This window comes from Leptosomus discolor, chromosome 2 (assembly GCF_034619465.1).
Source record: "Leptosomus discolor isolate bLepDis1 chromosome 2, bLepDis1.hap2, whole genome shotgun sequence".
NCBI lineage: Eukaryota > Metazoa > Chordata > Aves > Leptosomiformes > Leptosomidae > Leptosomus > Leptosomus discolor.
In genome coordinates, this window is record NC_141392.1 from 31,968,462 (window position 1) to 31,983,334 (window position 14,873).

At 36.8% G+C, this 14,873-nt stretch overlaps 1 protein-coding gene across 1 annotated transcript in view; it reads right to left on the minus strand.

Annotated features, from left to right (window-relative positions):
- The window catches only part of KIF16B (kinesin family member 16B), a 142,953-nt gene that overhangs the window by 91,690 nt on the left and 36,390 nt on the right, over positions 1-14,873 (minus strand). Inside the window, exons 13-14 of the mRNA XM_086460387.1 lie at positions 14,325-14,390; positions 9,878-9,937 (exon numbers count right to left, since the gene is read on the minus strand). Coding sequence (XP_086316513.1) covers positions 9,878-9,937; positions 14,325-14,390 — 126 coding nt within the window. The remainder of the gene's footprint in view (positions 1-9,877; positions 9,938-14,324; positions 14,391-14,873) is intronic.

Consider the following 14,873-nt stretch of genomic DNA (forward strand, 5'->3'; position numbering starts at 1 on the left):
AATACAGATTGATTGCAACAGCAGCAGATTTGTGCTGCCATCTGTGTTTAAGACACCTCTTAGTGGATTTCATTAAAAATATCATCTCTGTAGTTGGGAAGAACAAAGAACCAGCACATCACTCCAGCAGCACTTCTACTGCAGTATGACTGTATGAATCAAGGCTATGTTCCATTGCCAATTAAGACGTTAAGTCAGGTGTACAACAGTACCGTGTACTCAAAGCTATCAGAATCATGCAGTAATAAACTCCTAAATATATTGCTAAAAACACCAGCAGAATAAAATGGTTCTAGTATTTCACATCCAATACATACTGCCACTAGAAACAATTCCTTTGTGAGGGACTCAAGACAAATTTATGTTTTTCGTCTAAAATGTTGATGTTGGAATGCTTCTTTACCTTCCCATAACCAAGTCCAATGAGAAATTTACATTCTGTCTTTTCTCCTTCTCACTACTACTCTGCTGATGCTTTAGAAGAAATAGCTTTCGGGGTATATTTCTTCTTTTTTCTACAGGCTAAATCAGGAGCTTCCACTGCTTTCAATTTAGCTCCCCTTCCTGCCACAAGAAAATTAATAGAAAAGCAGATCAAATGCCCAGAAGGAATTGTTGAACAAGTGGCATCCGAGCTGTAGAAAGGATTTCAAAAGCAACTCACTCTGTCTGACTCCCTCTCATTTGAAAACCGCCTACAAGCCCTAGGGATGGATTAAAGCTAAGCATGGCCTGGATAATCTACAAATTCAGGGCCCCAGTTGTCAGAAGGATGGCAGCGGAATACTTGGGAGTATGGTTATTCCTAGAAACCGGAGGGTCTCTTTTGGAATGCACAGCCTGGATCAACCAAATTATTCAACCCTGCTGTAATCCCTGGTTAGTGAGCTCAGAAATGGCAGTACCCAACTGTGCTTCTCTGATGATCTAGGTGGCATCAAGAGGGAAAAACAGTTTAAAATTGAAATAAAAAACAATCAGTAGCAACAGGCATCTCTTGATCGCAACCTTCTAGCAGAAACTGAAAGTTAGAAGTGGTCAGAGGCATTGCAAGCAGCTAAAGAGGCTGCAAGAGAGAAAGGAGGTTTCTTAACACGATGAACACAGGTGGCAGACAGACTTGAAATCAGACAACTATTTCTTTTGAAAGCTACTTTTGACTGCTGCACTCAGCATTCCCCAGGTGGCTGGGACTCTTTCAATAGCGTTTCTATTAGGAAAAGAGCTACAGCAGATCAGTAGCACCAGTTCCCAATTTAGTCTGGCAACAGCAAGCCAATGCTGAGAGTGGACAAAGCACTGAAAAAAATCATTGGTGAGTGAAGAGCAATGAGAGCTGTTCTCCTGAAGAAAAAGCAATGTGTATCTCAGGACAACCATATAACCCCTTCAAAAGTTTCTGTTTGTTTGCTTTTATAGAAAATTCTCTTACTGTATTTTCTTTCTTCTCAGTTTGCACTGACCTAGGCATACTTATCAGACTGAAGCAAGGGGAATGATTCGGTAAAGTAATAATCATCATTTCATAATGGCACCTGTTTAGTAGTATCGTATGAAAAAACAATGTCTACTTGAGGTAAAACAAATCATGCTTGGATGATCTCTGATCTCAAACTCAAATTCCAAAGCAGAAATCAGTGTGATAGCCAATAGCATAAAAATCCTAGGATTAATACATTCATTTTACCTTAATGACAAAAAAAAGACAGGGGGAGTGGGGGTGTGAAGATATAATGTTATGGTTTTTATGTCCCTGAACCAACCATGACTTTGAACCACCCCTAAAGAACAAAAAAATCCATCTGTAGAGGCTTTGGAGGAAGGAAACTATGTGACATTTAGTAATGACAATTTACCCTAACTTTAAACCTTCTGACCAGAATAGATGATTTTTATGGACTGCAACCACCGCCAGTAACTGCTACACTTGGGAAATAAATAAATAATGCACAAGGCCAGGTATAAGAAAACAAACCCTAATAAAACCAAGAGCTAACTAGGTATTACTTGTCACTGCTCAGGAGGCAGGAGTTGTGGGTAAATACTGTACAAGGACTGAGAAAGTAAAATATTCCCTTGTTGCCAGGAAACTTTCTCAAAAAAGATGGAAAACACCCAATAAACTTATTAAATTTTAATGTACTGAAATTCAGTTATAAATCTACAGAAGTGATTAATGAAGAGAAAAATGTTAAAAGAAACAGTTATAGATAGAAGCTGCATATCATTGCCACTAGCTTTTTGACTGCAAGATGCCTTAAAAGAGAAAGCAAATAGCAGAAGTGGCCCGGTAAAAGATCTGTATGTCCAAAAGCCTGTTTGCTTTCTCAACTACATTACCTGGTCAAATAAAAGATAATACCCTCCCAGAAACTGTTCTTTTATATACATAAAATACCAGAGCTACAACAAAGTTAAGGAAACAAATAAATTTGAAAGGCTTTGGCTAAAGTAATTGTCAAACATTCTAGATATACAGTCATTTGGAAAAAAGAGAGCTGAAAAATGTACTGACAAATAATTGCAATAATTTTGAATGTACATAATCACTTTACAGTTTATCCCACCTGTGAGTTGTTCAGAAGCATTTCTGTCAGAACAGTTACTCAGGTTCTTCGGGACTTGCTCCTAAACCAACATTTTGGCATTCTCATAAATTTATTTTAGTAGATCTGAACAGAAATGAAAGTCAAGATATTGCAAATCATTTTGACTTAAAATATCTGAATTAGATCTGAATTAAGCATGCAGATGAACCTGTTTTTTGTATCTGCAGTGACATCTAGTGCAAGAAACCAAAACCACATTTAGACAGGCTTCTAGAGAAAGAGAAGCTATTACCATTTATTGTGTGATTTCTAACTGAGATAAACAAGAATAATTAACATCAGCCCTTTTAAAACTTTCTTAGTAACTTATCTTCTGCACAACATTCACAGGCCAGCTGAACAAAATCCTATTAAGCATAAGTTCATAAGAGACTATTTAATGCAAATGTGCATTTTTCCTCTCCATACAAACTCAATTTGACAAATGGACATATATTACATAATTGTTGGAGGGCAAACAATTGTTGAGAAAGCAAACACCCATAGGAATAGAGTTGTTATTCTATTTATTCTATCAACTTTTCTAAAAGAAAACAAATTCAAAAGTAACATCTGACTTAAATTCTTTCTGCCAGCTCCACAGATAAGCAATCCTACTTTAATTTTGCAGTGATTTTTAAATCTTTTAAAAACTCGAGCAGAAGACATAGCATGTAGAAAGGAAAAAAAACTAGAAGCATGCAATGAGTGTTGCCTAATACAGATGACAAATACAAGAAGTTATAAACTAACAAATAAAATTTGTTCAAATGAAAGTACAGATTTAACTCTCCCACTAAAAGCACAGTTATGCTTCAAACACAGCCAACAACAGTCATTCGAACCAAAATGCAAAACCAACATGTCTAACTAGCAACAATTTTACAAAAATGATTCACTTACTGAAATGTGAAAAAACCTTAGAAACAAGTGTTATTCCTGCCAAACATACAAACAAACACATATGCCAAAGCTGAAAATGAACAGTTCAAACAGTATCACGCATACATCATTTTATATATAAATGCACACCATTCCTGTAACTCTCTTTTTTTCATTCAACCTGAAAATACAACTATTTTAGAACCTGTGTTCCAAAGGCATGTGTCCAGTCACATGTACTTTTTAAGAGCAGGATTAAAGCCTATACTGGCATCTTTTGTACAAACTCCGTAATACGCTACTTTCCAATACCAAATTTCCCAATGGTAAAATTATTAGGTTGATATAAACAATTACAAATATCAAGATATATTTTTGGTTCATCAGATAATTTTATATAATTTATATATTTCTAAATCAAAAAATAAAACAGCTATTCATTAATGATGTAGGACAAGTAAATTATGCATTTGATTCCTCACATTCTACCAATCTTATTGTGAAATAGGCATAAAACCCACAAGATTTTGTTGGTTACTAAAGGCATCAAATATTGAAGTGTCACAAGTACTGTTTTTTGGATAAGAAGCGCGTGCCATGGTTAATGGACTATCATCATTACTAGCAATGCAATAGGTACTTTTTTTAAGAGTTCTAAAGTTTGTTCTTCAGGAGCCCAAGAGCTTGCATAACTTCTCTACCCTACAGCCATCAAAAAAGTGGATTTCCTAGACAAGAATTTTATGTGAAAGTAGCGGGTGTTAATTGAGAGCACTTTTCACCTGAGGACTGAGGTTGTTAAAACAGACATGAAAGAACAAGGAAAACAAATGCTCAAAGGGCAAGCTACTAAGGTAGAACACAAAACAAGTGAGAAAAAGAAAAGGAGACAAGCCAGTCAAGGTTAATAGGAAGTAACAAAAAGACATAAAACAGTAAAATGGTGATGTATGCCCAGCCTTACAGCCAGAAGAACTGAGATTATGCTGTTTAAACACCATTCAGCAACTGTGGTTTAAAAATTATCTGGAAATGCAAACAAATGTAGACTAATGCAGCATTTATTTGGAACACAACAAACTGCTCTTGACAGAGTTCACTACGGTATACAAGCCAGCATGGAAAGGAAATTATTAAAATCAAAATCTATTAGCTTCTGCCACCCTAATCAGCACCTCATAAAGAGCCACACAATTACTTTGAGTTTTGGTCTCCCAGTGTCTTTGCTGGGTTTAGCCAAGATTCCTAAAGAAAGAAAATTCCCCTGTTTAGATGAGTATGTCTAGCAAAATCAGCAAAATAAATGGTTGGTATTAGTCAGTATTTATCCACCATAGCAAGTTAAGAGTATTTAATCTCTTAACACGAGAGGCATGACATAAAAAAAAAAGATAGATATTAATGCTTGAAGACAGACATACAGTTTTCTTCCCCAGGTAGAAACAACCATTGTTAAGGTATAAAAACGTACTATTAACCGGTACTCAACCAAAGGGCACAAAAAAGAAAAAAAAAAAAAAAAAATCAAATAAACAGTGTTCAATAACATATTTACCCAACATGTGGTAAAGTGCTGCAGCAGAATTAGTGCTACTGATGAAAGTGAGGCTGTGTCACTAAATCCAACAGGACAAAGCCAGTTGAAGCAGCTACTAGTTAAACTATTGATCATGAGAATTAGACACACACACACATACACAAAAAAAAGAGACCTTGTCCTTTAATAGACCCTGTGAAGATAGATCTCTCTGCATCCTTTGACTGCTCTACCACACAAAGCTAATGACACAATTAGAATCAAACAGGATAATGAAATAAAAGTTGACTCTAAATCTACTTAAAACTAAAAAAAAAAAAAAAAAAGGCATCTAAATACCTTAACACAAGGTACAAATGACGTACATCAAAAACGCAAGAGTCAAAAGAATTTCTACATAAACAGTAAAGGGTAGAAGAAATTTAAAAGAAAGTTGGGAAGAAAAAACAGCAGAGAATTATATAAAGGAGTACACATTTTAGAAAGATTAATATAAAAGCTGCTAAAGGTTAGAGAAAAATTGGAACATGCACAAAAGATGACAAAAATAAGATGTCAGTAAAAGAAAAAAGATCTCTAGGAGAACGACAACACATGCAGTCAAATATAGCAGCTACATCAAAAGAAGTTTTGTACCAATTAAAGCCTCAAAGAAAGAGAAAAATCGAAAGTTGGACAGGTTACCCTAACATCTTAGAAAGCATCCAAAGAAATTACAGACCCCAATATCGATCTTTAACAGAACAATACAAAAAGGACTAAACTAAGGAAAAAGAGCAAACAGTTTTTCTTCCCTCACCTTCTTCTTGAGGATGTGCACGGAAGAACACTAATAGAAGCAAAAAAAAAAAATCCATAGAAAGATTCAATGAGAGTGAGATGAAAGCAAAGTCCTAGAGTTAAGTAAGTGCTGAGGTTGCAAGACACCTGAAGACAGAGCAGCAATGTAAAGCAGTGCTGTTTCGTAAAGTGCAATTCTTTCGACAGCTGGTGACATTTGAGGAAATAACCCAAAACCTACAGGGTTCAAATCAAACACTTATCGCTTTGGTTTTTGATGCAGTGTTTCACCCAATGCTGAAGCATCATTCCAGATATTTATTAAGTTCATTAAGCATTAAAATACCCCCCCTTTGATAAAAAAGAGGGACAGGGGACAGATTGTAATATTGGGTTAGTGTCATGATGTATTATAGTTAGGAGGTCAAGGATGAAAAACGTCACCACTGGAAACAATGCTTGTCACTTCACTCACATAAACAACGCCAAGAAGCTGCTACACTATGCACTAAAGAATACTTCATTTGGAGTCAGCACAAATTTAAACCCCTAACATATGCAGTGTCCTAATCTTTGCATAAGGAAAGTGGAAGGATTTGAGCTTTAGTTGTGAGCTGACAGTACTTCAGACTCCAGGGGAACCCAGGCAGTTGTCCTGCAAAAGGGCTTCTTCCAAATGCATGAAAGAACGAGAGCACACTATCAACACTACCATCACCAGTCCAAGCTATGTCCAATCTGACAACAGCATGTATGAAGGATTATATTAGACGTTCAGAGCCGATAATGACATTCAGCCATACAGACTGCACCAAATCCAGAACTGACAACATTTAAAGATAGGACAGTCCAACATACTGAGGAGCCTAAAGAGGTACATTGTGATGGAAAACCCTTACTTCATGTGAACTACATAGAGACAAATGTCAAGCGGGATAAAAGCTACAAGCAGAAATAAGGAAGAATACTGGAATGCATGTCAGCTACACGCACAGCACTGTGCCGACTGAAATAATTGAATTTTAAGCTGCCAAATACTTTTTATCAAAAACTTGCCTTCACACATTATTCTCTCTTCCTCAGTATTTTCTAGCCGGATAATTCATAGAGAAGCAAAAATACTATTTCAAGGTAGCATTTAAATGCTGCTGGTCTAATTTAAAACAAGGTTCAAAATAACTGGCAAGGGTGAATAAGTTTGAGAAACATCTTTCCTGCAAAACAATATGCACCACTTCTTTGTCAGGCCTGACAGAACACTGTATTCAGTAAAAGCTAGGTACCTTTTGCCAGCAACATCTGTTGATCTAGCAGAAGACACAAGCATGCCCTATGAATCTGGCTTCCTGTATTTTACAAGGTTTATGCAAAATCCTTTCAATTATTTTGGATTTAAACACTAACAGATTTTCCCATCAGCCTGTGATAACAATTCCAAACAACATGAATTCTGATACTTACTATGAAAAAGCATAACTACACAAAATACAGCAGGAAATCCCATTCAGCTACTAGCAAGCGCATTTGTGTCTGGCAAGCATACGTAAATAGGTAACAGGTAGTTGTTCACATGAATTTTCAAAATCAACTGCCTAAAAGATTTGGAGCAAGAGGTGTTGGGGACTGAAAAGCAAGAGGTTTTTAATTCTCCAGGTCTGCTGCGGGTCAGGAACTGAAAGGCAGCAACTATCTCAGGACTGCAAGCCCAGGGGAAGGCAAGGGGATGCTGATTTTAAACATAAATACAAACGTGAAGTTCTAAGTACCTTAATGAAGAATGTCCTGAAAGTTACTGAATCGTGGCAGGGAACAAGTTGTGGTTCTGACTGCAGTGAGGTGGATGCAAGAGTCTCATTTCTCAAAGGGTGCCAAGACATTTTAGTTTTACAAATGAACATGTATGGTCTCTGCGTGCTAGAGGGAGTACACCAATAACAAAATAAAAAAGCCAGTGAACTTATAGGGAGTCCATTACCAAAACAACCACCACAGCGCTGTATAGTTTAAAATCTGCTTTCCAGCAACTCAGCCTGGCAAACTTCCAAAAAGCCCTTTTCCACTCGTATGCTGGCAGTGATTTTAGGGATCATTAAACAAGAAGTGAATAAAAATATGGATGGCTTCAGTAAAATGGTGTAAAATAAAACAGTACAATCAAGAAATCTTACGCAGATTTTCAATTTTTCAGGGCCAAGAAAGTTTTATCAACTGCTTTTAATCCAAAAATTAAATACAAGCTATGTGCATGTATTCAAATACCAGCATGTAAAAGTGCAAAATACAGAAGCTGTATGAATTAAATTTAAAAAATCTCAGTACCAGAAAAGTAGAATTACAGCTTCTGTGTTTAAGCCCTTTATATTCAGCTGTTTAACAAATGTAGCTTTCTCTTGTTTAAATGAATTGTTCTGTTAATACCTCCTACAATTCTGTAATTTCTGTGCAAGAGTCAGTGCATTTCCAACATAAAGCTTCGAAAACTTCCCATAAGCTACATCATGTTCTCTTTCACAATTGACCAAAATTCACAAGTTCTCCATATGACAATGAATTTCCCAATCCAGACGCAGGGAAAGAGAGGATTAATAAAGTTCTATGTACATATAGATGCTTCAAAATAACAAAATAAGACAGAAATAACATAAAATTTGACCCAAAACATCTCTGAGGAGTATGCAAACGGTAATTCCCAGACATTAAACAGTCCAGTCTGTCATGCCATCTGCTAGGCAGTTACCAACCCTGCTCTGTTCTCTATGCTATTTGTGCTTTATTTTTATTTTTAAGCATAGAGCTATTCAACTTACTTGGAAGTCAGACAAAAGACATGATGGTGAACTTAAAATTTAAAGCAATCAAAAAGTGACACAAAAAAAATTAAAGCAATCAAAGTGACACACAGAAGAAATCAACTATGAAAATCAAGTTTCAGATCAGCGATAAGAAGAATTAAAAAAAAAATTACTGCTAAATGCTTGCTTGAATTGCACTCCAAACAAGTTTATGTTCAGCATATACTGCAACTCATGAAAGCTTAATCTTTGTGTTCAAAATTTTTAACAGAATAGTTAAAATGTTTGGCAAAAAAATGTTAGTCTACTTTATGGAAAAGAAATTGTGGGACTTATTCCTCTGTGTGTGCAAATGTGTGCTTGTATGTGTGTATGGAATCATAAAGTGGCCCATTAAAATATGACTTCAGATTATCACCTTACTCACAAGCCAAGTACCAATATTAAATCTTACCAGTACAACTAGACAGCAGGAAAGCAGAGATACATGCAGAGAACACAAAACTCTCAGTCTACATCACGCAAAAAACACAGTATGGAAATCACCAAGTTGCCCTCTTGGTTCTGTACTAAATCTACAGAATGCAAGAGAGCACTGTGTGGATTTAACTGCTCCAGAAGCAGTCTGGACTCATATAAGGTGGACAATGCATGTCAGCTTATGTGACTCAGTCACAAAAATCCCTGTGCCTGAGACTCCAGAGCATGCTTAGGTCAGATGCATCTGTTTGGTTTGATGAAGGCCTACTGGAAGAGATTCAACTGCAGAAATCCCACTGAAAGTTGTTTTTCATGTTTACAAGCAATTTCTGACCAAAACATGAATCTGGAGGCCAACGCAAAAATCTGTATCCACTACGCACCACATTCACTGAGATAGCCAATGCTACATAAAATGTGATTATTCGCAGGTCTTGTTGATATATCACAAATACTAAGCGGATGAGGGATCCACTTGCCACTGCCCCATGCTTTCTTCATTTGTAACTCAATAAAAATACTCAGTACTTTAAAGATTTGTTTGAGACAAGCTCTTTCATACTGTGAGGTCACTATCATGAAGAAAAGCAAGGGTTGTGCTAACTTTTCTTAATATTATTTAAAATCTTATTCAAAAATCACTGTGCCTAAATACTTACTCCTAAAATTTCTCAAAAACTAATTCTTCGGAGTAAGCTAAAAGCAGACAGAGAAAATACTATGTTATTTAAAAAAGGCAAAGAAGATGACTTAGAACAGGAATTTTTTTTTTTTTGAGGGAAAAATGCTGAATTTCAACAAAAATTTATTTGCCTTACTTTCAGAATATCTTGAGTTTCATTCCACTTGTTTGTCCACTCTTTGGTCAGTTCTTGTACCTATAAAAGAAAACAAATATTGGAAAAAAATCACATCTCTTCTAAAGTCCTTCATAATGCATTCTCACAGAAGTACTAAATATTTGTGCAATTCTTTGTGAAGTTTAATACTCAGATTTAGAAGAGCACTGTTGCTCCTGCAATAAGTGGCCATACCTACAATATCTCTCTCTCAAAATGGAAAAAATTCTTATTTATAGTATAAAATGCAACAAAGGACAGGGATAGCCATTTCAAAAGCAACAGGCATTTTCAATGAAATTGAATAATTCCATAAAGTGCTTCATCAGTCCTACAAAGTCTATCGCCACAGATTGATCCCTTCGCTGTAACAAGATAACAGGTCCTTTTCTATGGCACAGGTAGGCACGTGCAGGCTAAAATACCCTTCATAGGATGGCATGCAGAGGAAGAAGCAGACAGGCAGCCCTCAGAAGAGAATCAGAGCAAAGTTTGCTGCAACTTAGAAATATACACTTTGATAAAATCAGCACAGGAGTGAGAAACTGTTTGCAAAGGCATTTCAGACAGGGAGAGTGTTAGGTATAGAATCATAGAATCATTTAGGTTGGGAAAAACCTTAAAGATCATCAAGTCCAACTGTCAACCCAGCACTGCCAAGTCCACCACTAAACCATGTCCCTAAGCACCACATCTACACACCTTTTAAATGCCTTCAGGGATGGTGACTCCACCACTTCCCTGGGCAGCCTGTTCCAGTGTTTGACAACCCTTCAGTCCAGAAATTTTTCTTAGGATCCAATCTAAACTTCACCTGGTGCAACTTGAGGCCATTTCCTCTCATCCTATCACTTGTACCTTGGGAGAAGAAACCCACACCCACCTCATTACAACCTCCTTTCAGGTAGCTGTAAGAGAGCAATAAGGTCTCCCCTCAGCCTCTCTCTTCAGACTAAACAACCCCAGTTCACTCAGCTGCTCCTCACAGGACTTGTTATCCAGATCCTTCACCAGCTTCGTTGCCCTTCTCTGGACATGCTCCAGCACCTCAGTGTCTTTCTTGCAGTGAGGGGCCCAAAACTGCACACAGTATTTGAGATGCGGCCTCACCACTGCCAAGTACAGGGCCACAATCACCTCCCTACTCCTGCTGGCCATACCACTTCTGATGCAGGCCAGGACACTGCTGGCCTTCTTGGCCACCTGGGCACACTGCCAGCTCATGTTCAGCTGGCTGTCGACCAGCACCCCCAGGTCCTTTTTCATGGGTAGCTTTCCAGCCACTTGTCCCCAAGCCTGTAGTGCTACGTGGGGTGGTTGTGACCCAAGTGCAGGACCTGGCACTTGGCCTTGTTGAACTTGATACAAATCGGCCTCAGCCCATTAATCCAGCCTGTCCAGATCCCTCTGCAGAGCCTTCCTGCCCTCAAGCAGATCAACGCTCCTGCCCAACTTGGTGTCATCTGCAAATTTACTGAGGGTGCACTCAATTCCCTCATCCAAATCATTGATAAAGATGTTAAACAGAACTGGCCCCAAAGCAAGCCCTGAGGAACACCACTTGTGACCAGTTGCCAACTGGACTGAACTTCATTCACCATAACTCTTTGGGCCTGGCCACCCACTGACCCAGAGAAGTGTACACCCATCAAAACCATGAGCAGCCAGTTTCTCAAGGAGAATGCTGTAGGAAACAGTGTCAAAGGCTTTACTGAAGTCCAGGTAAACACAGCCTTTCCCTCATCCACTAAGTGGTTCACCTTGTCATAGAAGGAGATCAGGTTAGTCATCAGGACCTGCCTTTCATAAACCCATGCTGACTGGGCCTGATCACCTTGTTGTGCTGTACGGGCCACATGATGGCACTCAAGGTGATCTGCTCCACAATCTTTCCCAGTACAGAGGTCAGACTGACAGAATGCTTAGGTTTTGTCCTGACTTTCCCAGTCATCCAGTTGTAACTTTCACAGCTTCCATATTGGTAAAGGTTCTTTTCATTTCAGAGCCTTTCAGACTTTTTAGAAAATAATGCATAGAGGGTGCTTCAGGCAGACCCACCTCAAAGCTCTGGCTGACTTGAAATCATTATCAAGTTAAATAAAAATATATATATACACGCACATACACATTCATTTCTTAAATCACCAGATTTCTGTGCAGGAATTAAATACATAGACTTATGAAAACCTACACAAACTTATTATTTGAATTTACTTCATCTGCAGAAAAGCTGGGAAAACAACCCAGCTATGTCCTTTTATTACTTTACATATAAAAAGGAGATTAAAAAAAGTCTTCAATGCAGTTCCTCCAAACATCTCCACATTTGCCACCTGCAGCCTACTTTCCTAGTCATCTTTGCAGATCATCTGCAAGCTAATCAATAAGAACTACAGAAACTTCTTTCATCTCTGCCTGTATCTTAAGATTTCAACAAAGAAAAGCAATCATTTTTCAATACTTCATTATCATTCCTAGTTCTGCTAATTAGAATGTTAAAACAAAAAAATAACTGAAAAGATTAAAGAAAAACATGAAGGTCTATCTAAGACTGTTCACTGTACCAGAATAATTTTTATTCCTCAGAAACCATTTAAAAATTGTTCTTATATAAGGACAAATCAACTCAAAGAAAGCCACCACATATTTGTCAGATAATTTAAATATGGTGATAAAGTCTTTAGATCTGTATAAACAAATTAATTATTGAAGTCATTAAATTATTAAAAATAAAAAGCTATAACCACTGCAATATCTACTAAGAATTTTCAGTAATTATGTGTATTGTAATTATCATGAATAGTAATCACATAACCTCCTAATAAGCCTGACAAAAGATCATAAAATAAGCTCAATATTCTCCCCACACAGAAGGGCCAACACTTACGAGCAGGACAAGCAGTGATTACTGTCAGAGCATGAATAGCACACTAATTAACATATAGTCAGCAGTTTATATTACTCAGCTACTGTTAAATAAAAGCTTTTCATTTGTGCACAAAAATAAACGCATACTACACGTACTAACAATATCATCATTCATCTCCGATTCAGCTAAAACCTTTTTAAAACCTAGTATGAATATGAACAAAAAATAATTTGCAACTGAAGGCTCATACTACGGTTATACAGATCCTACTTTAATTACTGAATACAACAGAGCAAGGATTCCTGCATTTACTACAGAGCTGCAAAATGCATTCCTAGCAGAAACTCGGCTTATGGATAAGCCTGGAGTCTACTTCGCAGCTACGGTTCATACTAATACAGACAGATACTTTGTCCATTTTTGTCATGAAGTTTATTTTTAAAGTATCATTTCACTGAAAAGTATTTCAACATGTCTTTAAAATTGGTATTACCAATGGGAATCCTGAAAAGTCCAGGCAGACACGGTACCAATTACTTAAGTCAAAACAGGATTCTCAAAGTAATGCGTTCATTCTCTAATTGTAAAGGTCTAAGCAGCACTAGTCTAAACCTTACCATTTAAACCAGCTACGAAGCCCCCAGTTTTTAAAGACATCACATCTACATTTGATTGGCATCTTGTTGACAATATTCAGAACTAAATATTTGCTGCCACGTAGCTGCGTGATTCCAAATACTTTCCTCTCTCCTCTTCCAGTCTTTTAAAACAGTTTGCAGTAGGTTTGAAGACAGGTAAGTATATAGAAAAGAATTAAGATAGAATGATAGGAATAAAGAATGGAAGAGTGCCAATTAGAGAAGTGAGAGTACCATTATATCTATATTCCTTTGGACCCTAACAGTATATCTAAATTGTCAGGGAATTTTTCCCAGCCTCTACACTGGGCTGGATTATCACAACAACTTGGTGTGAGGCACACTATGAAGTACGCCTAGATCTTAGACCCTCTCCAAAACAGACAGCTAATTAGTCATTGAACATATTTGTACAAACAAGATTTAAAGACTGAAATTTTCTGAAAGTTACTCCACAACACAAATTATTGAATACTTGAAAGCATAAAAAAAAAAGAGTTGACAATTTTCCCCACAAAACTTTTACTGCATTTTCTACACACTGAATGCTCTGTTACTGCAGTTACTGCTTACTGATTATTCTGATTTTCCCCCTCTATTCTATTTACAAACACACTTTTTTAGTAAGGCCAGCTGGCCTGGGAACAAATCTTTTCATTAAATAGAACTGTTATATAAATAAAGATATACTTTGTTCTTGGTTATAACATCAACTTACATTACTAAGATAACAAAATTACAAGTTCACGCATGGGGGGGGGTGTTTAAAAAAAAAAAAAGCACCAAGACAATGCTGTTTGCAGAGAGAAAATTTAGTTGTGTATCAAACAAAAAAAAATTGCAAACATTTGCATCCAGACACTCTCCCCCAGCTTTCCTTTTTCTTGCTTAAAAACTGTTTTATGAAATTATAACTCACCCTTGCTTCATTCTGCTGAAGCTTTTCTTCCATGCTTAAAGCTGTTGGAGAATCCAAGAGTGCAATCTAAAATTGTAAAAGGTAAATATTGTCAAGTCAAAAAAAAAGGAAGAAAAAAGCAATAATTTCTGGCAGAATCAAGTGAAAGAAATGCAATTGTTCAGCTTTTCCACTTGTTTAGAAGTATTTTAAACTCCAATATACATCATTTCACCTACTGTAAACAGAGTATTCAGAATATTGTCAAAGCAGATATTTCAAATACAAGTCACCAGTTTGAGAGTACTATTTTCATTCACTGTCTATACACATGGTCACACACAGGCAGACACTGAAACTGGACTCAAGTTCATTATGGGTAATTTCTGATATATCTACATTTATATTCCTGTTAAACAGGAAATTTTACTATGCATCAATAGTTTTTTGCTATAATACATATATATTGTTTATCTTTAATACATATATATTAAGGTAACTGGCCTTAGAAAAGGAAAACTACTATACAACACGCACACACACACAAGCAATACTCATTGTTATGTGACC